Source organism: Cyrtonyx montezumae, unplaced genomic scaffold, assembly GCF_038088225.1.
Source record: "Cyrtonyx montezumae isolate F1298 unplaced genomic scaffold, pur_monq_1.0 scaffold_3, whole genome shotgun sequence".
Classification (NCBI taxonomy): Eukaryota; Metazoa; Chordata; class Aves; order Galliformes; family Odontophoridae; genus Cyrtonyx; species Cyrtonyx montezumae.
In genome coordinates, this window is record NW_027072034.1 from 136,520,444 (window position 1) to 136,546,422 (window position 25,979).

The following is a 25,979-nucleotide window of genomic DNA, read 5'->3' on the forward strand; positions in this document are numbered from 1 at the left end:
CACGATGAGATAACACGCCATGAGATCAGGTCCGAGAGTGCCAAGATCCCTCCAGACGACCCAGGTGGAAGCCAATCCACTTGGGATAAAAACATTTCCTGGCAGGGGTGAGAGGGCACCTGAGCAGCTTCACATTGCTGCGGGCCCACAGCCCGTGCTCACAGCTCAGCTCGTGAGGGCTCAGCCCCCGCCCCGCCCCCACCGAGAGGCACTGCCCGCGGGCGGGGCCGGGCCGAGAGGGCGGGGCGGCGATTGGCTGACAGCGCCGGGGGCGGGCGGGGATTGGCTGCCGCACCGCCTTTGTTCGGCTGCAGACACCACCGCAGGGCAGCGGAAGTTTGAGCGTCGCGACGGAGCGTGAAGGGCGGCACCGGTACTTTGACCTCGGAGTAGCGCCCGCGTCTCAGCCGTCCTCACATCGCAGCGGAGCTAGCAGCCGGGAGCTGTGCCCTCGGAGCTCTGCGTCCGGCCAGGCGGCGGCATGGACTTGGAAAGCAAAGTGAAAAAGGTGAGGTCGGGCGCTGCCTGCTCGGTTACCTGTCCCGCTCCCTCTGAGCGGAGAGGGGAAGGCGAGAGGCAGGGGCTCCCGTCCGGGCTGCCTTCCTGGTGGCGTACGAGCGTGTGCTGTGTGTATTGATGAAGTTCTGCTGATGATGGAGTTTTGCGTCGGAGGAGCTTGTAGCAGCTCAACAGATGCTTTGACCTGTAGTGTAATTGTTAAAACATCTATACGTGTTTTAAGTTTATCTCTTCTTGCTTTTCTTTACTCATGTTTCACTCTTCTTTTTTTCACCCGCTTCAAAGATCCCTGAAGGTTTTTCAGAATCCAGCCAAACAGAAGTGGCAGCTGGTGCAACGACAGAGACCAAGGAAGCTGATTGTAGGAATTAGCTTGTATTCTAACAGAATATTCTAACAGAAGCTCTACATCATAAAACATTTCTTAGCAGTATTAATAAAAGCTTCATGCTTTGTCAATTTCTTCTGTATATGTGCTCAGAGGACTTTTCTTATCCTCCTCTCCTGTGTTCGCTTCACATTGTCCTCTTCGTTCCGTCTGTAGTTTAGCTGAAACTCCTTTTCCAGGAGAACAGGCAGTGATCTGTTACAAGTAAGAGCCAGGAATGAATGGGGAAGCTTTGTTATCATAATGGTATGTCTTGTAATAAATTCTTTCTTTTTTGACCACTGATATTTACTCAAACAGAGCTTCTTCTGATTTCATACACTGGAAGGAATGTATGAGTAATAATGCACTTGAACTACGCAGGGTCTTTAACCTAGGTCTCCTGATTTCCATTTGAAACCTGTTTCCCTAAAGTTTACTTCTTTTTTTTTTTTTTCTTTCTTGGGTTAATTTTCTTCCTTTCTTGGAAGGTGAGAGAACATTCTGGAAAGCTTTCAGTCAAGTTTATGAAAGCCAGCAAACAGTTTTGAGCAAAATCTGTCTTGATGCGGAGGTGGTCCCGTCGGACTTCTTTGTCAACCCGCAGGAGGTTGCAGTTCTCACCTGCTGTCTTCCAGCTCTGCACCCTTGGACAGAAATGCATTGACTTTAATAAAAATCTGTGTGTTGACTTCTTATTTTGTATCAACTTCTACCATTCGTCTGGTCTAAAACCCAAACTACTGAGCAACTGAGCCTGCCTGGTGGGTAGGAAGTATCAAGTTTGAAATAAGGAAGCAGGAGTTGTTACACTCTTACTGGTTAAGATGCTGTTTTGCTACTCTTCTGAACTCAAAAGCCTGAGTTTAGAAGTTGGCTATTCTGTAGCTCCCAGATTGAGTAGAACAGAGGGAAATGAATTCTCTGCGGAGTTTCAGGCCATCAACTGATTCTGTAAAACAGCTTCTTTCCCCTTCTGCAGTTGTCACCTTAAAACTGGGTAATGTAATGAGACTCACTTTCTGCTTCTCTTTAAAAACAGTTAAATTTCCAAGGTGGCACTCCTAAGATTTCTCAAAGTGTCAGGAGTTCTGGAGTTCTTTCTTCAGTTGTGTGCGTAGGTGCTGGCTCTTTGGAAAACTGCTAGTAGCTTTCAAGGGGTTACTAATGTACTGAAAAAAAAAAAAATAAGCAGGTATGTATGTGGATAGTGTGTTAATATCTGAGTTTGTACCAAAACAAAAAAAAAAAAAACACGCTTTCAAAATGCCTCAGGAAAGTCTGTTTTCAGTGTTTACATAAGTTAGGAAGAATAAAAAATAAATCTTAATTCGACTATAGTTCATCTCCCGAAAATTGCTTCTCCTATAATTGAAGGCCAGTAGGATTGAAGCAACTGACTTGTCCATCTGAAGGAAGAGCTCTTGCCTCATCCACCACATTTTCAGACCTATTGTTTCAGGCTCAAAGCAACAAACAGATTGTATTTTTGCTGTTTTGTGAGAGCGAAACAGTGGCCCTGTGTAATATATACATTTCTTGTGTTTTGCTGTGATGAATCTAAGGACACAATTACTTGAGCTGTAGCTCATTCTTTGTTTTTAACAACAATGCAAACAGTAAGTCTTAACTCCTTACTGTTATACTCTAATTTCTATACTCTAATTTCCTTGTTAAAAGCTAAGTGTACTTTTTCTCTTCTTTCTTAGAAGGTGGTGGATTTACTGTTGCATTTGAGGATCATGAAGATAGTTTCTTACATACAGTGATTGCACAACAGAATTGAAGCCTGAAAACTGTAACTCTAGCTTTAAAACTTGCGCAACAAGCAGATCACTAAATTCTTCTGAATACAATAAGACTTGTGTTCTTGAACTTAACTTTGGGGGGAATAGGAAAAATGAAGATGTAATGCTCTCTTAGGGACTCTGTCAGGGAAGAAATCCAGACTGTTCTGTCTTTCACCTCAGTGATCTTCTTAAAGTCAGTAGGCAGCAGACATGTTTTCTACAGTCCTGTTGGCAGCATGGCCTTGTTCTATTAGGGGAGAATAAGTGACTAGCATTGAGTCTGTTCTGTGTAAGCTTTCACAGAATAATACTTGCTTTGTAAAAGGAACTTTGTGCTGGAAAGAAGGCAAAGGAGTTTGGGGGATGAGGTTTTAAGTGTGGAGTGTCTGTGTGGTTTTTCAATAGGCATAGGACTTAGCTTGAAGAATTCTGTAGGCTTCATTAACAACTGAACTGCTCTCTGATATTTCAATGGTGAATAAAGTATTCTTAGGAGCAAAGTCAACTTTATCATCCTTTAGCCCCATTTAGTAATGTTTGTTGTGCTATGCTTCCTGCTTACATCACTCATTACTGTTTGTTTTGGTGTTACTGCTGTGGAAACCCATGATAGGAGAGGTGGGGTTCTTTTTGTTTCATTTTTATAAATTGCAAAGTCAAGGATCAAATTCACACATCAGTTTGATTTGACTACAAAAAATACAAAAGCAAATGTGAAGATGTGAGAAGAACTGGTTAACTTTCTTAAACAAAAAGTTATTTCTGTTGTGGTTTTGGTTTTTTATTTATCTATTGTTCTAATGTGTTTTAGGATTTTTTAGGGTTTCTTTTTCTGCCTTTGACCTTGGTGGAGAAAAGAGTGATAATAAGAATATTGTATGGTTTGTTGCCTGGAATGCTTTTCACATTTATTACTTTTCTTGTCACTTGTGGATATCAGGTTTGCAAAGAAAGCAGGACTAAATTAAACTTTTTTCTGTGGTGAAAGTATTCCCTGGGTATTTGACCATAAAATATATTAACATGCTTGGATAGCAAGCCAAGGAACTCCTTGCATGTTGAAGTGCATAACTTCAGAGAATAGAATCAGAGAATAGGTAAAACTTTCTTCACCTGGCATAATTGTAAACTGTGTATTAATCAGAGAGGCTTTTTTATTTTTTATATCCTTCTGTCATTAAAGACACAAAGAGCTGTTTCTGCAAGTATTCCTCGGGAGACAGTTTTTTCCTCTAGGTAAAATGATTACAATGGCAACTAGTGAGTCACCATTGTGAGTGAGATTTTCTTGGTAGAAGTAGCTAAAAATGCATTGCATTCCTTTCATATGAGTGAATAAGTTCTGCAAATCAGTGATTTCATCCTAGCAAATGGAAAGCTTCCAAGTAGTGTGGGGGTAGATATAAAATATACCTTGTTAATTATAACACACACACAGCAAGATATATTTTAAATGTATCTTAATATTTATAGCAATGTATGTGGTTATGGATGTGGTTTGTCTATACTATACTGTGCATGTATATCTTCTGCTACCATGAAGTTAGTGAGGTTCTTCTAGGTTCTGAAAACTTACAGAAAGTGTAGGAGTCAAAAAATCTTGTGTATTTGTTATTTCGGGTTTTAGAGGCGGTTGAGAGATAAGATGGTGTCTTTCATGCCCATTCAACATCATGTTAAATGTAACTGTGCTACAGGCACTGCTCTGTGCATCTCTCATCTGCTTTTGTCTTCCTTTCTCTTTGTGCCTTGCTTTTAGTCTGAGGCTATCTAGCTTCTGCTTCTAAATGCATGGGCTTGGGCTGAAGGGAGGGAGAAGAGGGGGGAAAATCAAGATGTCCTAGTGAGTGTTTAGATTTGCAGGCCTGAAAAACAAATATTAGAAGGTACAGGGCAAAAGCACAGATTTAAAGGCAAAATACACACATATCATGAAAATGAATACCTCAGTTCTTTGATTATTATTCCTGTTCTAAGCAAAATGACATTTATCTTAAGAATGCCTCTTTTTAAAATGGGTTGTTGGCAGAGGCTGGGCTTGGTAGATGTCAAATAACTTTGATTAATCTTTGGTAAAGTTGGCTGGTCTGTGGCCTGTAAGTTGTGTGTGTTATCAAATGACAAGCCCTTGGTTGGGCACAGGGGCTCTTCTAGAAGAGAAGTGTTTGGGATTCCTTGGGGCTTTAGCACGATCAGTGCTGGCCATGGTGCAAGCCATGATCTGTCTGTAAAGTAATCCTGGTAGTGTCTCCATTGCGCTTTGTTCACGTGTATAATAATGGCAAAACTGTCTACCTGCCATAAGCTGTTTGTGGGGAGCTTGAGAGAACTCAACATTTCTTGTTCAGCATGTTGTCATAGGCCACTAAACTATAAGACTGGAATTAAGAGGCAGTGCTTACTTGTGTTCTTGTATTGGATTGCCTTTTCCTGGTGACCTGTACTTGTAAGCCTAGGCCTTCCAGGAGGAGCAGCAGAGAAAGGACACAGTAACTCTTATTTTGCCTTGGTAGCATTGGGTGGTGGATGGTACTGTACTGAGGTTTTATAGAGACACTGGTACAGTGTGTATCAACCACATTCAAATTTTGTTGGCATCATACTAGACTTGATTAAAAAAAACCCACCACTTATTGTGCTGAGATCTTTCATAGCTGTTAGTCTTTTGACAGTAGACTGTAGGTAGTGTCTTAAATATTTATATTCTGAGCTGTCTGATATTTAGTAAAGACATCATAATGAAATAAATTCCTAGTACTTGTGAGCTGTCATAGTCTGCTGTGGTTTCTTGATTTATCCTTATGTTTGTCCTGCTTAGATTATCTTTCAAATATCTTTCTTAGCTACAAGTGCTTTTTGGCATCCTTCTTCCTGTGCAAATATTCTTCCTTACAAGAACTTCTGCATCTTAATCCTAGTCAACTTCTCCTGAGATCAGATCTAAATGCATGCTTAAAGAAAAGCTGGAACAGATTTGCCATCAATTAAAGTTAGGTGTGCTTAATAACAAATATAGCATGGTCTATACAGTATTTCTCTTCACTAGAGATCCCTTTCTCTGTTCTCATACAGTGCTCTTAGAAGCCTTATGAGAGAGTGCTGCCCGGATATAAGTGTTTGTGGTTTTTTCCACTCCATTCTGGAGTTACAAAAAATACACTTTAAAAACAGAAGAACAATGTTAAATGCTTTAGTGTATTCCAAATTCCAGTTTGTTTCCCAACCAGAGAAGTCACTTGCAGGTATAGAATTCAGTAACACAAGATCAGGTCTCAGCAATAAAGCCCGCACTGTACATACAGTTTCTTCTTAATGTGGTTTTGTTCTCTTTCCTTCCCACCCCCATGCTTGGCTTTGACCTTGACTTTTTCTGGAAGTTTCTAAGCTACATTAGAATCTGTTAAAGACATCTTCTGTTATGCTGTGCATTTTTTTTTCTGTTGTGTTTTGTTCCCCACTAACATCCAAATGAGTTAATAGCCCAGTAATCTTCAGGCCAGAAAAGCCCTGCTATATTATAGCGAGCTCAAGAATGGCTTTAGCAGAAGTTGTTTCTGTTCTTGGAGTGCTGAAGGACACAGAATAAAAGTCTACAAAGGAACAGTGAAAATTCCTTAATCCTGTTCAGGGTTCAATTCAAGTATTGCTGCACACTAACAATGGCTTTCTCACTGTATAGCCACAACCTTTCAGACAGGTCTCCAGCAGTAGAATTACTTCTATTCAGCAGAGGTTAGCTACGGGTGTTGTGCCATGCTATCTCTGGCAAGCTGAGACATGAATCACATCATTTGCCAGGTGATGCAGGTGTCCCCTCATTGGAAGAGGAGGGGTAAGAAAGCAAGCCCCTAGCTAGCTCTGATCTTTTGGTGAGACTCACAGGTTGCACAAGAAACCTTGTCGGAGAAATGTCAAGTTGAACTTCTCCTTTTTTTTTTTTTTTTTTTTACAGCTTCCTCTCTTCTTATCACTGCACCTCAGTGGTTCCTCTTTAAGCAGGCAAGATGTTCTGTGCAGCTAGTGTAATTTGAAGGCTATATTCGTTGTATGTGGACTGTTATTTAAAAGAATAAAGACTTCCGGTTTCTTGATACCATTTGTACCTAGCTAATCAGTGGGAGGAAATAAGAGAAAATTGGACTCTAGTCATTGTGCAGTGATAATACAAGACAGTAGACAGAAGATGAACAATGAGAAATTCTGATTAGACAGATTCATTCCTGTCTGTGGTCCAGCACTATATAGTTGGTTGTTGAACGTGTAAAATGGACAAGGTTTCTGCCAAATCTGATTTAGTTGCACCTGGTCTTTCTGGGCAGCTGGATGACCTCCAGAGAGCCCTTCAACTTTACATCATCATAATTAAAAGCAAGAACATGCAAGCTTTGGAAATTACTGCTATGAGATTTTAATTCACCCAAGATTTCTTAGGGCTTTTTTTTCCCTGCAATTATCAACCATAATCTTGAGTTTTGTAGCGTTACATTCTTCTAACTACTAGAAAATAGTTCTCCATTCATCCCAACTTTTTTTTTCCACCAGCACTGTGTCACAGTTCATTCAGCATAGGAACAAATTTATTATACAAGCTTATCAGTATTTCTTCACATAGAAGAAACCATGTATTTTGATTTGTATCAGTCTATAGGCTTAAACTGGCCATCTATCACTACATCATTCTCACCATTGTGGATGAGAAGCTGGACATGAGCCAGCAGTGTGCACATGCAGCCCAGAAGGTCAGGTATGTCCTCGGCTGCATGAATGAAGGGGTGGCAGGGAGAGGAAGGTGATTGTCCCCCTCTACTCAACTCTTGTGAGGCCTGTGGGTACTGTGGAGTACTGTGTCCAGGCCTAGGGCTCCCAGCACAAGAAAGACACAGAGCTCTTGGAATGGGTCCGCAGGAGGGCTGCTAAGATGATCAGAGGGCTGGAGCACCTCTCTTATGAAGAAAGGTTGAGAGAACTGGGATTGTTTAGCTTGGAGAAGAGAAGGCTCAAAGGTACCTAACTGTGGCCTCCCAAAATTTGAAGGGAGAGTATAAACAGGAGGAAGGATGACTGTTTATGTGAGTTGATAGTGAAAGGTCAAGGGGGAATCGTTTTTAACTAAGATCAGGGAGGTTTAGGTTAGATGTTAGGGGGAAGTTTTTCACTCAGAGGGTGTTGATGCACGAAGAGGTTGCCCAGAGAGGTTGTGCATGCCCCATCCCTGGAGGCATTCAAGGCAAGGCTGGATGTGGCTCTGGGCAGCCTGCTCTAGTGGTTGGTGACCCTGCTCATGGCAGAGGAGTTGAAAATAAATTATCTTTGAGGTCCTTTTCAACCCAGGCTGTTCTGTGACGCATCGTGATCTATTTGTCTATGATTATTTTGTAGCATCCCGTATCAGGAGATACTGTTGGCCCGTGCTCTTTGCAATCTATTATGTATTCATGAATACAAGTTATGAAATTATCTTTTTAAAAAGAAGGCAGACTTAAGCATTTCTCAGAGGACTGAATTTAGTAGGAGTGGGAAATGGGATCTCTTGGATTTTAGTTCTTGGTCATTTTCAGTGAAGTCAATTTTAAATGCTTGTTGTAATCCAGGCTAAGACTATTTTATAGCAACTGCAGCATTTCTCTTAGTCATCCACGTGAACTGTTGGACGTTCAGATTGGACCATTTAGGTGTCTAAGATGACAGTAAGCTTCTACAAGTAGCTCTTTTAAAGTTAGCCAACATTTCATTCCAGCATGATCTGAAGGAGGGCAAACTCCAGAAATTCTCACTTTGCTGCAGCCATTTAAAATTCTTTACCCTTGAGAACTATTTAATCGTGATCTCAGTCATATTTATATCATTTTCCATACTCAGGCTATTTAAATCCATATTGGCTGTATTAGTCATACCAGATGGTTTTAGATAGCTTTTGCTGTAAAATGAAAATTAATGGCAGTAGGCATACAGAAATCTCTTTCTGGCAGAATTTCAGTTGACCTATCTGGGCCACTTCTCCCATGATTCCATTTATGGGAAAATTGATTCCATCCTGTGCTCAGATGCATGTTCCTCCTTCTAGAGTGTGCTCAGATCACCATATTTCTGGGTCCTTCATCTCAGCACCGGTTGTGTCCTTTGGAAGGCCTGGGGAATGAACATACGCAGGCAGTGGTGATGAAGCACGCTCCATCTTCCATGCTCAGAATTTCCTGGGTTACAGCAGGATCAGCTGATGGAAAGCAACAGTCACTTCTGAGACTGACGCTTCCCCACCTCTGAAACAGATCCTGTTATGATAGAAGAATATTTGACACATACTCAAAAAGCTGTGTCTGCAAACGCTATTTTATATCCTTAGCATTTAGGGCATGTGATTACCTTGTTTCTACCTCAGAACAAAGGCAGAGGCTGAGAGTGTGTGTAGAATAGCGTGTGGTTCAGTTCTGAGTATGCTTATTATTTTCAAGCTAAACATCTGTAAGATGACCAGGCAATGTGAATGAGACCATCCTTCTCTTTTACAGCAAACTGAAGAATGTATATGAGAACAAATCTGTCTTGTTTACTAATTCAGTTTACTCGCTTCAGGTTGCATAAGCACATTCTTGATGTGCTTTATTTTACAGGGGAGGGAGTGTAAAATCCTGTCACTGAAGAAATCAGTGTTAAGAGTGTTGGTTATGATGGTGAAAGTAGGCTGGCTGGTCGCTGTCAGCTCAGTTGGGACAGGGAGTGTATTTTGGGTGGAGCACTTAAGAAAAAGACACTTGTACTGCTTAACATATTATCTCTACTTGTTTTTAGCCTGAATGACCCTTAAATGTTAGGCTGCTGGGGATAGTATATTTGCTTGTGAAAGCCATTCTTTCTCTTGCTTCTATTTGATTGTGTTTTGAGAATTCTTGAAACGTTAAGGCCATTTTTAGTTATACTGCACAGTAACTCTTCAATCACTAGTGACCCTAGGTTTCTGTGCCTTATAACGCTGCAACAAAACAATCATTACTCCTGTTCTGCCTTTACCCTTTAAAAAAAGATTAGAAAAATAAATAAATAAGGAGATAAGAGCTTGAATATAAGAAAGAATTGCTGGTTTGGAGTAGCAACTAAGGACAATAGGTTAATACTTTTCTTTGCATTTTTGAGAGGCAATTGCAAGCACACTTCAAATTAAGCTCTCCTCAAGGAAGATGTTTTTGAAAAATACAAATTAAAAAAAAAAAAAGAAAAAAACTACCTGTCCTGAAAACAAGGCAGTAATTTTGTTGCCTTAGTTTCCTTATTAGAGAATGTCTAAGCCAACGTTTTGTTCTTTACATATTCACTGTAGACTATGTATCTATATATACATATCTATATATAGTTGATGGAAAAATAATGATTTCATCTTTGAAGTTATTGTAGGCCCATAGGATGGCTTGGATTATAAGGGACTTTAGAGATCATTTAGTTCCAACTTCTCTGCCATGGTCTGAGTTGTCAGCCACTAAATCAAGGCTGCTAAGAGCCCCATGTAACTTGGCCTTGAACACCTCTGGGGATGGTGCATCCTCAACCTCTCTGGGCAGCCTTAGTCAGTGCCTTACATCTAACCTAAATCTTTCCGCTCTTCATTTGAAACTGTTCCCCCTTGTTGTATCCATGTCAGATGTGTGAACATTTGGGCTCCCTTCTGTTTATAAGCTCCTTCTCAAGCACTGGAAGGCTGCAATGAGATTTTCCCACAGCCTTTTCTTCTCTTCTTGCCTCCAACCCAAGTACAGCACCTTGCACTTGGACCTCTTGAACCTCACTAGGTTCCTGCGGGCACTTTTCTCCAGCTATGTTTATTTTAGGTGTCTACTGATCTGGCTTTGGATTAGCTTATCTACTGTGTGAACTTCTTGAGCTTATAGATATAAGCATGATCAGGGTAGGCTTGTTTTCTTTTTCCTTTTCTTCCACATGAATGAAAGAAATAAATTCATGTCCCTCTGCTTGTCCTTACAGTTGCAAGAGGAGGTGGAGAGCTGCCTAAGTGCAACTTCTTCTGAAATAATAATCTGCAGGAAGACTTATATTTTTCTTGGATTTGTCTAATTGCTATGGAGGCAGTGATCCTTCAAATATAAAGTGATTGAAACTGTAGCTATAGCATCTTTTCATGTGCTGTCTTGAGTAAGTGGCTTGCAAGTAATTTGTTCCTTCACTTTGGACAGAGCAAGTTGAAACTTGAACTGCTTATATCCTTGCAGATTAAACTACAATTTCATTATGACAAAGCTTGCATCACCACATTTAATTATGCTTGCATTGTATTATTGTTGACAGAACTAAGATTAATACTAGAACTTACCATCCTCTGTCTTGTGTTTTTGTTTCTTTGGGTCTTTTTTTGTACATTATGCCGGACTAGAAGTGAGGTTTCTCTGTCATGATCACTGTACCTCCCACAGAGTATGCTCACAGTGTGCTGGAAGTGTTATTCCTGCCTAGGAGCAGGGGGTGGGAGTATGGGCATGGGTTACCCTCTGTCTGGGCAGCAGCCTGTGCATTGAACTTAGACCATAGTTGATATACAAGTGGTGATTCCCAAAGGTTTAGAGAGCTAGAATGAGGCATTAGAAATTTAGTATATTATTTAGATGTGTAAGTTATGGTGCTTGATTTCCATTTTTCACCTAAAACTTTTAGGTGCTGCTCACTCTCCACTTAAATGCGCCAATACATATATATACTGTGTGGATATTTGGTCCCTGTTATGAGCTGGTTTTTGTATTCTCTCATATTACTTCTGCTTTATGAATTGGTTGTATGTCCTTCTTAATTATTTCACAGTGAAACACTGTCTATCATTTATGGTCATTGTTCTCACTAACTGCTGTTTGTCTTACTTCTTGGAAGGCAAGCTGGTATTAGTCCAGCAGAAACACAGTTGTAAAAGGTATGTTCTGGTCTCCATCACTGTCAGAGTAGTTTCACAAATATTATGCTAATCACTTAAATGTTTTCTTTATTTCTGTCTGATGCTCAGGTTATTGATATCAAAGTAGAGTCTGTTTATTTCTTGACCTTCTGTATTTTGTTAAGTCATACATTGCAGATCACTTTGTCCTGACGGCTGGATTAAATAACTTCTAGCTTGGACTTGAGGTTTTACTGCCTTGCACTGTGGTTTCACAGCTACAAATGGGGCTGTAAGGTCAGCTTTCCCCTTTGAAGTCTGCAGTATGAGCTGTTTGGGGGGAGGCATGTTATACACAAAAACTAACTATAAAAAACAAACTTGCAATTGGTTAAGGCTTTCTGCTTGCTGGATCAGTCCTACAAACAGGCTTGTGCAGGCAGTGTCACTTCTCTAAATACAAAAACAGGATAACTGGAACCTAAAATGCTGTCCTGATGTTGGCTTAGTCAAATGCTTAATGTTCTATTTTAGTTGTGGATTGTATGTTATAAAGGAAGCAAGTGAGATCATTCATGCAGTGTAATTCTTGAGGCTTACAATAGTTTTCTTCTTGACCTTCAAACAGATGGGCTTGGGCCATGAGCAGGGATTTGGTGCCCCCTGCTTAAAGTGCAAGGATAAATGTGAAGGATTTGAGCTTCATTTTTGGAGGTAAGTGACTCAGTACACCTTGACATATGTATGTGAATGTGTAAGTACAACAATTTCTTCTCTTTTTCCATTAAACTATTCAGATGCTTTTAAGAACCTGTGTTCATGGTTCAGGGCTAGAGTTTCTCAGCAGCATTGCAACGACTAAATAGGTAATCTCTTTAGTGCTGATAAAATGTATGCTCATAAGTTGATGATACTACTTCTATTGAAGAATTTTCTTCAGTTTAATAAATGGTTGAAGTAGATTTGTGAGAACATCTTTTTACTGTAAGAGTGCTTCATCTCAGTGATAAAACACTTTTTGATCAAATACATTAGCTTTGATCTGAGATTTTAAGTAAAATTATCTCTGTTGAAAAGAAGCTGAAACTTTGAGTCCATCTGTAAGGAGGGAGCTGTGTTGTATTCCAACAAAGTGAAATATTTCTTTGCTTTGAATGATACACTGATCTGAAACCAGTGAGGTCTGGTGAGAATTGTAGCAAATAAACCTTGAGAGATCAGTGGTGTTACTTTGACAGAAGCGTTCTATTCCCTTCTTTTGTTACTGAAACCTTAACAAATAGCTCTGACTCCCTCAGTTCACAGCTGGTACTGAGTGAACATTAAGAAGTAGCTTAGAGATTCTGCTATTAAAAACAAAAATAAGAAAATAAAAAAAACCTCTTAAAGAGAAAAGCCTGCAAAGGATAAATATAAATGTCTGATAGTAGCACTAGCACAGGCAACCTGATGAAAGCAGTTGCCTTTCCCTGGTGCTATTTAGCTACACTCATAACTATATCTATGATAAGTTTTTATGGTGTATTTTAAATGTGGTTTTTATACAGATCAGTTAGAGTGGTATCAGGTACAGATAAGGCCTGGGAGATTTTTTCATCTGTCTGAGTACTTGAGTGCAGCTGTGACACAGTTTAGGAAATAACTGGATAGCCTACAGCAAAAGCATGCTGTAAGTTAATGAGGATGTAATCAGTTATGTAGATGCAATATGTAACTATGGAAGCAACTTACAAATAACAACCTGAAACAAGGGATGGTAATATGCTGGCAGATAAATCTGGTATCTGAAGACAAAAGGAAACAAGTAAATTATTGGGAGACTTTGGGAAGATTCTGATGCTGAGAAAACAAAGTAACTTAACACGCCAATGAGTTATGTCAAGCAGGTATTCCCTTTTATTTACAGCTCTGGGTGCATGGGGATTGCTCACCAAACATGCACACTGAAGGGAGAAATGACTATATATGTAAAGGCATAGCGCATATATATTCATTACATTCCAAGGACAAGGGCAGAAATTCTAGTAAATGATTGACATCTCTGATCATCGTGGGATTAAAGCTAATCGTTCTCACTGTAAATTTCACTCTTTTTTTTTTTTGGGGGGGGGGTGTTAGGCTGAACTGGTTTCCACTGATGTTACATTGAGCTGAGGCATCTGTTTTGCCATTTTATCTTCAAAAACTGGATGTCTATTCTACTCTCTTATCTTCACTTGACAACAAGTTTTGCAGCCTTTGCATTTTGTTCTTGAGCTTGCATTTAAACAAGCCTCCCGTCCTTCAGCTTATATCTGCTCGAGTTGTTCTCACAATATTATCATGAATCAGTTCGTGTAGAGATAGCAGCAGTTAATGTGTATAGGTGATTTAGTGAAACTGAACACAAGACTTGCAGGAGTAAGCACAGAAAAAGTATCTTTACAAGAAACATAATGTTTCCTTACTACTTAAGAGAAAGACATTTGTTTAGGGACAGTTTGAGAAGGAAATTACATGTGGTGAAGAAAAAAGATTAGAACAAGTAATTTCTTCTTTTTGTTCTCTTATTTTTAGTTCTCACTGCTGATACCCAGTTCCTAACTTATTCTTCAAGAAAAAATTAAGAATAAAAAGAAATGTCTGAAGCAATGTTGTCCCGTAAATAAGCATATTTGCCAAGCTAGAACATAGCTGCTTGTATGTGTACATTTAAAGATTTTTTTGTGTGTGTTTTCCCTTAATGCTCCTTTTACTGTGCTGCTCCTGCAGTTATAGCTCATTGTGGTAGGTTCTAAATAAACAGCTCATCAGGACACTGTCTCTTGAAGAGAGCCTGTAGATGGCAGTGCATTAAAGAGCAAGAGGAAGTGAAAGCATTGTCTGGTTACTTTGGATTGAACTTATAATTTGGGAGTAGAAAAGGTATGGTATAGTCCAAGCCAAGGAAAAAAATACCTTCCTATAGATGTGTGATAGATGTAACTGATTAAGAGATGAAATATTGGCCATTAAGGCAACTCTCAAACAGGTTGGAATAAACCTTTTTTCCACTGGATCTGCTTCTGGACACAGGGAGGCTGTGAATCTGAGGTCTGAAATTAGTTGTATAAGAAGTTCTTAAAGGAAAAATGTAGTGGTACATTTTGCATGGTATAGACATCTCAGGAGTTCATCGCTGGAACAGAAAGAAGGTGAACAAACATCCAGTCTGAATACTGACTGTCTCAGTTTTGCTCTCCTGGCTACATCCTGACTCCCCTCCCCCGCTCCAGTTTTATAGTTCTGCTTGATGCTATATGGTATGGAATATATCCCACTGGGCAGTTTGGGTCAACTGTCCTGAATCTATTCCTTCACAGCTCCTTGTGCACCCCCAGCCCCATTGCTGGCAGAGCAGCAGGGGATACTGAAAAGTCCTTGGCTCTGTGCAAACAGCAACAACTAAAGCATCAGTGTGTTATCAATGCATCCTAAATGCAAAAGACACCATACTAGCAAAATTAACTAGAAAATTAACTTTAAGTAAAATACTAGAAAATTAACTTTATCCCAGTCAAATCAGGACAACTAGCCATGTTAGTCTTAATCTGAAATCCTGTTTTAAACTGGTACATGCTAGTCAAAATGAATTGATGATGGATATTACAAATTAGTGACAAAATTTGAAACAACTTAGAGTATTCTGTCTTCTATTTGTCTTGAAAAGACAAGTGTTCAGATTGGAAAGAACTGCTGCAGTAGGTTGACCCCAGCCTGCAGCCAGGCACACCTACACAGCTGCTCATTTGCTGTTTCCTTCCCAGAAGAGTTGGGAGAGAACAGGAAGAACAGAAGTGAGAAAACCTGTGGGTCAAGATGAAAACAGTTCAGTAGTTGCAGGAAAGGTGGGAGGGGGAAGCATCTGATGCAAGGCAGTCGCTCACCGTCTCTATGGTCCCCAGATAGTGTGTGAACAATGGCTGTTTTGGAGTCCAGAAGCCTGCCTTTTTTTATTCGTTACACCTATTGTTTTTGCTGAGTATGATTTTGTATGGTATGAATTATCCCTCTGGACAATTGGAGTTAACTGTCCTGCCCCTCTGTAGGTAGAAGAGACACAAAGTACCATCCAGACTCGATGTGGCTGCTGAGGCAGCAGCATACTGAACGTGGGCTGTTATTTGCTTTGGTGTCGGGATGACGCTGCCCTCTGGTGGATGGAGCTGAAGTGCTTCACCGAGCAGCGTAGTTCTGTCATCTGTCGGTGAAAATTCTTGGGTACCTTTAAGAACTAGGTGTAATTCCTCCGTTTCTGCACGGAGAGCATCAGTGCTGCCTTTGGCAGGTCAGACTGGACAGTGCACCAAAAATATCCAAGAATACCAATCAAGTAGCAATGTTCTGCATAGAACTGCTCTATACTGTTAGGGTATACATCATCCTTCTCTATACTGTCAGAGTTTGGCAAATATCTTTTGAGATGGTATCTTGAAGTCTTTAAGCACTTTGTGCTACAGTTTTTGCATAACAAGTGGGCTGACTTTACAGATGCAGAACTGTTAAATAGGGCTAGTACAGAAGTAGGGATAAACAAAGCCATTAGGAAAACTTGTTCCCAAATCTAGGAATTCTTAAGGCCTCAGTGTTATGACCTGCCTACTAGTCAGTACAGTGGAAGTTGCAGTCTGTAATGTTAATCAAATGGTGTTTAAAAAAAAAAATCTTTCAGACTGCTAAACTGTATGGTTAGCTAGCTGCAAAACAAACAAAAAAAATGCTACTGGCAAAAAAAAAAAAAAAGTATATATATGTATGTTTGTTCTTTGGGTATGTAGTTCCCACTAGATGGAGGTATGGAACAGGAATCAGATCTTACAAGTGGGGAGGAAGTTTCTGATTGTGCACTTGGAAGTGATGATAGCAAAAATGTTAAAGCTTCTGGAGACGATTATCTTAAGCTTGGGATTGACCATTATGAGCAGCTAGCTTATTGGGACAGATGCACCTCCTGGAAGGCAGAGAGTACTTAAGGTTGACTTTAACATCCTCTGATACTAAAGCTATCAGATGAGAACTGAGGCACACAGTACTGACTGCATTTATAATTACTGCAGCTGCATTCATAACAGGAAAACATAACAGAAGGAAGAACCAAAAGAGTTGAGTTTGTTTGCTTTTGTGTGGAGAATAAAGCTTCAAGACTTGCCAGGTGTTTGAGTTTCTCTGCGCTTACAAATGCTTCTTTTTGATGCTTCAAAGCCAACATAAAAATGATCATGAGCTGAATTATTCTTCTTCCCTGCATACAAAAAACTAGAATAGCGGGAGGATGAGTGATGTTTCCTGCTGTAGAAGGAGCATTGTAGGTAGTAGAAAGTTATGACATGGGAAATCACAGGCCTAGGAGATGAGAGAATATGGAATCTGTCTTCTTTGCTTCCCAGCCAAGACCTGGAAGCAAGACATAGTACACTAAATCTATATTGTACACTGATATCACTTTTAATTCCACAACTCTTAAGCTTCCTCCTTATCTAACATCTTTTGAAGAGGGAAAGATTCTCAAGCTGTTAAGATTGGACTGGAGGAGTACTTCTGTCCTTTGCTAGAGTCCTGTTTTTGTCCACAGCTCTCAGGAGTCTCTAAAACCTCCTTTAATAGCGATTCTGCAGAATGTCTTCAAGTTAAAGAAAACATATATTTTCCTATGTTTATACTGTTATAACTTTTTGATAGTATAAATGAAGGGAATGGTTTTGCTTCCTGTCTCCTAGGTAGAGCCAAGAGAGATAAATGTCTGTAGTGGCTGTCCCAGCACACGTGAGATCCTTACTTTAACACTGAAACTAAAATGTAAGTGTCAATTATCAGACAGGCTTGCAAAATGTAATGAAGGGTTTGAGGTAGTGCAATATAGCCACTTAAGAGAGATTGCTGTATCATAGTCAAAGAAAACATCAGAGGCTATGACGGATGACCAGGACTCTGATACAGCAATTTAGAGCATGAAAGTATGACTGAACTGTAAGCAGTACTTTGTGCTAAGAGTTGTATATGTAAAAGATATCCAGTTGAGATTTAGGGATAAGAATTAATCAAGAAAAGGGATTATAAACCAGAACAGGAAACCTTTCTTGGCTTTTAGCAGTGTATAGATGTCTCTGTGTGGCAGAAATTCAGTAGAGCCCTGGGGAGCAGGGGGGATGGCATCAGCCTCAGGGATTTTCCTGTAGGCTGACATCAGTTATGCATTGGGATTCTCTTTCTGGATTATTTGCTCCTGCGTTTGGAGACTTATCCACAAGTTCTAATGCCAGAAAAAACACATTTACAAACAGCTTCTTGCAAACTGCATGTAGAACAAAGTCATTCACTGATTCCTTGAAAAAGTGAGGAGAGAACATTAGACTAAAATGTTCACAGTCAATTTTTTGATATGAGTAAGCATGAAGAGGGGCTAGTTCAGCAAGCATAAAGCTTTTTCTTCTCAAGTTAAATAAAAACTGTGGTAGTTTAATGTCAGTTTTCACAGTGTGACCCAGGAAGGACCTGAAGATAAATCACGTTTCATTTGTTTGTAGGGGTTTGTTCATAATTTATTGAGATAATGAAAGATCTCTCAAAAATACTGAAACTAGTGGGGCATACTAGTCTGAAGTGGGACTGAAGATGAAAAGCAGTTGGAGTCATGGTGTTCCCCTTGTTGGGAACAGAAAGAGGATCTCAGAACTCTAATAGAAAGTAAATATGCCATATAAGCAAAACACTTCTGGTTCTTCCAGCACCTGTGAAAGTCCAAGGGGAAGAACTCCCCCACAGCTTGTTGGAGATGACTCTGATCTCTGCAGGCTGTCAGTGCTATGCCACTGTAGATGAAGGCTGTAAGGAGTAGGGGAAGGTAGACAAACTGCCATAACGCCATTGTGATCACGCAGCCAGTTCGACCATATGAATTGTTCTCGGTGAGTTATGTTTTGCTGTCCAGAACTGTTCTGATGGCAAGACTATGCTACACTTGCTTAGCATGCAGTTTGCCTAAAGACGTTTGCTTAGTCACCTGTGCTGTTAGAGCACATACTCTCAAGACACAGAAATGTAACACACTGCTTACTGCTAAAGGCTTAAGTGGAAAAAAATGAAGAAAATAGCTGGTAAACCATTGTTCAAGGTGCGTGTGCACTGTGGGGCATAGAACTCTGTTCATCTCTGATGTAATAATGAATTAAACCTTCAAAAATAGGATCTTTTATAGCAGATAGCAAAACTGACCTTTGTTGTTTGGAGTGGGATTTGTAGCTCAGGAAATTATGGTTTCTGTATAATCAGATGACCAGGACTGCATCTACCACACGCTGAAATGATCATAGTGTTCTTATAATATACTGTATAATTTGGGGGATGGCTATGCAGCTCTTCACCTGACCTTATCGGAATGTCTTCCTCTTCCTCCCTTTTTCCACTGCCTACTGGACTTGCTGTAGTCATGGTTCATTCCAGCTATGTACACATTACATGCCTTACAATAAGGAATTTATCTTGCCTTCAAGGCTTCAGAAAGCAAGATGCCAAACATTGTGAGAGTTAGATGGTTTCCAGTAAGCAGGGTTGAGAAGTGTTTTATAGATTACAGTCTGATGTTATTCACTAGATGAAGAATAAATAATTGGGTAAAATGTTGTTTGTTTTTCTCCATTTTCAAGAGCCATCCAGAAGGTTGATCTGTTCTTTTCATATACAAGGAGAACCATTAGATAACATCTAACTTCACTAATTTCATTATACTGTGGTCGAGTGGGAGCTCTGGGAAAGCCGTTAATAAATAGTCAACTAGAGCAGCTAGTTCAAGGTTCTCCTTATTAAAAGTTGAGTTATGCTTAATGTGATAAATTGCTATCTAATGTGCCTGTACCAAAGGAGTTCCAGTGTATTTTATTGTATATGAAAGAATACTTCCATCTATCTAAGTGAAACCTTCTACCTTTTAAGGTTATCTGTGAAAATTCTCTGTGCAGCATGTTCCAGAATACCTCTGACTTTGTTCAGAGATGTCAGAAATACTTTCTCCATATAAGCAAGTCACTCTTTTTTCACCTTCTCTTTTAAATGCTGAACTTGCACCAAGTTTTGTTCTCTGTGTACTTGTTTTCCTTTCTAAGAAAGGCTTATTTCCAGTTGTTAGTAACCCTGTGGTAACCATATATCATGCAAATGAAGAAATAGTAGTGTGTGTAATTTGTAATGTACAAAGAGAACCTGAAAAAAAATAAGGATACAAATTGCTGGGATCATAGTGATGTGATTAAGGCATGAGTCACATGTAACCACCCACAATAAACCTGATAGGTGGGTGATCATGGGTTTGCATATGTAAAGTAACATAACTGAAGGAATTGACACTGCAGCCAACTACATTAATGTATTATAATATGGTATAATATTTGTGATGCTAGTTTTAGTGAATAAATAATAGAACAAAGTATATCCTCTAAAGATATTTGACAAATTGCAGGAAAACTTGCATCTAACCTAACCAAAAAAACTGAAAACAAGGTTTTGGGTTCCTGCTGATGTTGTTACTGCACATGGTGCTCATGGGAGATGTAGATAGTAGCAGAGACTATAATTCTTTGCTGTTTCCATGACTTTCAGAAAAATATGCCGCAACTGCAAATGCGGCCAGGAAGAGCACGATGTACTCACAAGCAATGAAGAAGACAGGAAAGTGGGGAAGCTCTTTGAAGATACAAAATATACAACTCTAATTGCAAAGCTGAAAAATGATGGCATTCCCATGTATAAACGAAACGTGATGATACTGACTAATCCAGTGCCAGCCAAGAAGAACATATCCATCAACACTGTGACCTATGAGTGGGCTCCTCCTGTTCAGAATCAGACACTTGTAAGTCAGACCCTCTTTTCTCCTTCATGTCCAAGGCAGGATTTGGTGAGATATAAAGCAGTTAGTTAGATCAACAAATCTGCTTCTTGTAAATCTGCTTCTTGTCGTTCTTCTGAACGTACATACACTTTTCTTCTACCTCAGACTAAAAATATGATGTATGTTTTTAATGAGTCTTGCCTATGCAGTCTTGCAGAAACTTGTGTTTCTGTGGAACTTCTTTAGAACTGAGGAAATGAGATTATTAAAAAAAAAATAGATAACTCCTAACTTGTTACATCCCTAGAGTGCAGTTTCTCTAATCTACCTTCAGTAAACTTGAAAAATGTGCAGAGTGTGTGCTTAGAATAGCATGCACACAAAGCAAAACAATTTATGTCACGGTTTAAAGTTAAGGGGAACACCCAGACATGCATATGTCTTTTACTGTATATGGTAAGAGCAAGCTCAGTGTTGACATCTCAGAGATCTCGCACTTAGTATGTTTGCAGCTCAAGTAGATGGGATGGTAGATAGCCTTCTGAGGATTTTTGCTTTGCTTTTCAAGTTTTTATTGTTAATTTACTGTACCACAGTGTTGTGTAATCTATGCTGGAATTGTTATCTCTAACTTGCCTCTCTAAATAACCTTTTTCAGTGAATGAATCAAACATCATGCAGCTAAACTGACTGTTACTAAATATCAGTTAGCATTTTCATTTTTACATTTGTCCTTGCTTTGTTAAAACAAGAGGGTTTTTTCTTAGAACTAGTTCTGCAATGGGCTGTATGCCTCAGGAAAGCTGTTACAGCTTGTACTTAAAGCTGTACTGGTGATCAATAGTTCTACACAGCTTTGAAGAGGCAAGGTGCTACGTAAAACAATTGTTGTTTACTCTGGAAAATAATAACTCCTTGTACTCTACATGTCATAAACAGCTTAAAAGGGAGTGTGTCTCTTACTCTGGGAGGAAGTCAATTAATCTTTCTGCTATAATTTTTTTGTCTACCGTGCTTCAGGACAGTAATGTTTATGAAAAGAACCTTGTTTTTGGTAAGTTTGTCTGCTGCTAGCAACAGTAGAGATTATTTTAATCGCTTGTTTGCTTAGAAGGATAGGTCTATAATAGAAATGGCATCTGATATCTAATTCTGCCTGATTTAGGCTAGACAGTATATGCAGATGCTACCAAAGGAGAAACAGCCCGTTGCTGGCTCAGAAGGCGCCCAGTACAGGAAGAAGCAGTTGGCTAAGCAGCTGCCTGCTCACGATCAGGATCCTTCAAAATGCCATGAGCTATCCCCCAATGAAGTTAAACAGATGGAACAATTTGTGAAGAAGTACAAAAATGAGGCACTTGGTGTAGGAGATGTGAAGCTCCCTGGTGAGGTGGAAACTAAAGCTACTGACAAGAATAACGTGAACAGCAGAGACAGAAGCACCTCAGCTGCTGTAGGAGCAATGGAGGACAAGTCAGCAGATCAGAAGGCATCTCAGTATGTAAGTATAAGAAAAGATAAATGGAAAACTTCCTTGTTTTGAGTGTTCCCTCTGGTCACTTTAACTCAATGAACATGTTTGCTATTTCAAATGAACAAACAGCTGGAGAGAGGATGAAAGAAGGGAAACTGGAAAACATTGTTAATATCTCCTCAAAACTTCTAGTCAGCATTTAGCATGTTGTTGCAGACAGCTTCCAAGCTGACTTATGTTCATGCCAAAAAACGTTAGCTTGAAGGTATGGTATATAAGGATGGCTTCAACAGAAAAACCAGGAAGTTGTATAGTCTTACAGACTGACTGTAATATTTTTTTCCTCATCTTGAAGACTTTAGTTTAATTTAGGTCAATTATTTTCTATTTCCTAGGAAAGAGTAAAAATTGCCCAACTGTCAAATTGTATTTAAAACAAATAAATAATAAAGTAACACCTCTCCCTCCTATCTCCAACAAACGAAGCCATGTAATTGCTGTTTGGGCTAGCTTTTTTCATTATCAGATTTTTTTTTTTTCCCCCTTTGACATCTGATTTTTTACTTTGTAACAGCTTCTAGGGTGAATACCCTGATTGAATAGTATCCACACAATATAACAAAGATGGACAGTATATTTTTTGATTCAGATGGTATAAAGACACCTGATAAATTAGGAAGGGCTCACCTGTCACCAAAGGTTGAGGCTCACCTGGAACTCCACAGAGGAGGGATCTCCAACAAGAGATCCTTCCCCATTGGTGGTCAGCCCTTAATGGGGTCTGGGTGAGGTGGGGCCAGACTCCACTGCTTCTGGTCACACAGGTGCATTGCCTTCACCTGTGCCCCTGCGGCTGACTCAGTACTTGCCTCAGGTGATCAATCAGTGGTTCAGGCCATGATTCAACATGGTTCCCATACACAGCTCAACAAAAAGAGTTAGATAAAATAACCCTATCTTCATTAATATTTCTAAAAAATATTTAATAAAGTATTTTGGACATAACTTCTAAAAATCTGCCATGTGTGTGTCTTAGCTACCAGTTATGAATACCAAGTAAGTGAAGATAACTGAAGCAATGTTAAACAAGCTTTCTTCCAGTGGTTCCATAAGACATGCATTCTGTCATTCAGTTGATTTCTGATGTTAGCCCTGTATGTAGTCTTTCTGACTGAGCCTGAAAGCATGTATTCCTGTAGATGCAGGGTAGAAATTTGGTTCTTTATAGGAGCAGGTTTTTTAAATCTGATTTTAAAAAATCAGTTCTCCACTACTAATATAAGTCTATTTATAATTGTTTCTGTGAGTTTTTTGTTGTTAAAAATCTCTTTTGCCACAGTAAAAAGATGAGCCACAGAAAACTGGATATTTAGCAGAGTAATAAGTATTACAATTTATAAAGAAGGACTTTCTTTCTTAGCCAACTAGGCTTGAGATTTTGCAACACATAACTTTTCCCTCACAATCTATAAGTACACAGCTACATTTCTGTTAAAGATGAGCCACAGAAAACTGGATATTTAGCAGAGTAATAAGTATTACAATTTATAAAGAAGGACTTTCTTTCTTAGCCAACTAGGCTTGAGATTTTGCAACACATAACTTTTCCCTCACAATCTATAAGTACACAGCTACATTTCTGTTATGTATAGTGGTCCTAGATTTGATGGAGGCTCCTTGTTCTTGAGTATGTGATGCTCATAGAACATAACATTAATTTTGTCTGTTGGATTTTTAAAAGTATTGGACGGTATTTTCAAGAATGTGAATATTGCAAAATACAGTAATCCATTTAAGTAGCACTAATGCTGTCAGTATAATGTGTATCATCTTAAGTTGCTTGGAGTAACAATTGCTGTTCTGTGATACGTCATGTTATATGATGCTAGTGAAAATTAATTCTGTAGTTTCATCAGGTTTTAATAAATGTTTATGTAATGTGTAACTGCTATAAACATTCCTCTTCAAAGAATTACTTAATCTGTAAATAATCTGTAAAACCTCTTTCCAGTCCTGCTATCGCTGCAAGTTGAGCATGAAAGAAGGTGACCCAGCTGTCTACGCAGAACGTGCAGGATATGACAAACTGTGGCACCCAGCTTGCTTTGTCTGTTGTACCTGCAGTGAACTTCTGGTAGACATGATCTATTTCTGGAAGAATGGCAACCTGTATTGTGGAAGACATTATTGTGATAGTGAAAAACCCCGCTGTGCTGGATGTGATGAGGTAGGAAACAACCCAGACCTTTGTTTTAATGCACAAGTTTGTGATCCTGAAACGTTAATATAATTATAGTGAAATATTTCATTGCAGAGATGTGCACCCCTTCATTATTTTTAGCTGATTGTAGTTGCAAGGAACTGAGATGTATGTGGGCACTTCACATTCAGGAGGTTCTGTAGGTGTTTTGGATTCGGTGGGGGTTTGTGCAGTCCACAGTAGAGCAGGATGTGTGTGTAATACGAGAGTGTAAATTCTATAAAGTCTGAGTTATGCAGTTGTTTCCTCGGGAAGGACGCTAGGGGGAGCACCTCACTAAATTACGTGTCAAGCAACGTACAGAGTACAGCCTGTCAGATACCTTAGGCACCTTATTGCTTCTTAACGAAAACGGAGACTTCAGAAAATAGTAATACAAGTGATTACTTCCATTTTTTACTGAAGTCCTTTGAAGCTGTGCAATACCAGCAGTTCCTTGCAAATGACAAAATATCATAAGGGCAGCTTTAATAAAGGAAGTACTATTGAAATATTAATGTTTGTGTGTTTTCCTCGTAGCTAATATTCAGCAATGAATATACTCAAGCAGAAGGTCAAAACTGGCATCTGAAACACTTCTGCTGTTTTGACTGTGATTGTGTTTTGGCTGGAGAAATCTATGTCATGGTGAACGACAAGCCAGTCTGTAAACCGTGTTACGTGAAGAAACATGCTGCGGTGAGATCCTCACTTTCTTGTTGATGCTGGGAAGGAAGGGAACTTGAAGAGCATAAAACTCATACTCTTTTTCCCAGAGTGGGAGTATCTGAGGAGTGTAAACTGAATATGTGCATAGGCCTGAGCTGATCATCTCTCTTTCACTTTGAAAGAGAGCAAACAAATTTCGGAAACTAGAGCTCAAGATGAATTCAAGATTTTCTAGTAACCCTTAATTCTTTAGCTTGCCTTTATACCTACCAGTGTATGGGAAAATATACTTGTAATTGATTTTTGTAACAGTGCACAGGTACCTATTTGTAACAAGTTCATGTCCTGATTTCAGCATTGGGAATCACCAGAATTGTTTCAGGTTAATCTGACTTCACGTGCAGATTTTCATTATTTTGTTTCCTCAGCTGCATTTTGGTCAGAAACTCTACTTACCACAGAATCACAGAATTGTAGGGATTCAAAGAGACCTCTAGGGGTCTCTTCCAATCCCCTGCCAAAGCAGCTCCCTAGCCCAGGTTGCACAGGTAGGCGTTCAGGTGGGTCTGGAATGTCTCCAGAGGAGGAGACTCCACCACCTCTCTGTGCAGCTGTGCCAGTGCTCCGTCACTGCACTGTAAAGAAGTTCCCACACACATTTGTGCAGAACTTCCTATGCTTCAGTTTGTGACATTGTCCTATCACCACACACTGCTGAAATAAAATGAAGGTAAAATCAGAACATGGAAACTTATTTTATAGGCTTCTTTTGACACTTCTCAATATTCTTTCAGACCATTTAAGAAATAGAGCTTTTGTTGGAATTATGGAGAGAACCTGTGTTCTTCATTTAAGTGACTTCTTTGTGTTTCTCTTCTTTCCTAAATAGATCTGCCAAGGCTGTCATAATGCTATAGATCCAGAGGTTCAGCGTGTGACTTACAACAACTTCAACTGGCATGCTACGCAGGAATGTTTCTTGTGTTCCTGCTGTAGCAAGTGTTTAATTGGCCAGAAGTTTATGCCAGTGGAAGGAATGGTCTTTTGCTCAGTGGAATGTAAGAAGAAGATGATGTCTTAAGGGGTGACATGCACAAAACTAAGCATTGCTGTGTTCCAAAGGCTCTTGCATTTCTACTGTAAAATATATAGAATTGGGGCATTTAAAGATATGGAAAGTACTAACTAGCATTTTTCCAAAGATTTTTTT

General features: G+C 39.5%; 1 protein-coding gene across 1 annotated transcript; it reads left to right on the forward strand.

The window, feature by feature from the left end:
• Positions 1-342: 342 nt before the first annotated feature.
• TES (testin LIM domain protein) lies at positions 343-25,979 on the forward strand. Its single transcript, XM_065743470.1, has 7 exons — positions 343-508; positions 12,174-12,259; positions 20,156-20,408; positions 21,553-21,888; positions 23,873-24,088; positions 24,641-24,799; positions 25,659-25,979. Exons 1-7 carry the CDS (start codon positions 482-484, stop codon positions 25,848-25,850), a joined length of 1,269 nt encoding a protein of 422 aa, XP_065599542.1. The 5' UTR covers positions 343-481; the 3' UTR covers positions 25,851-25,979.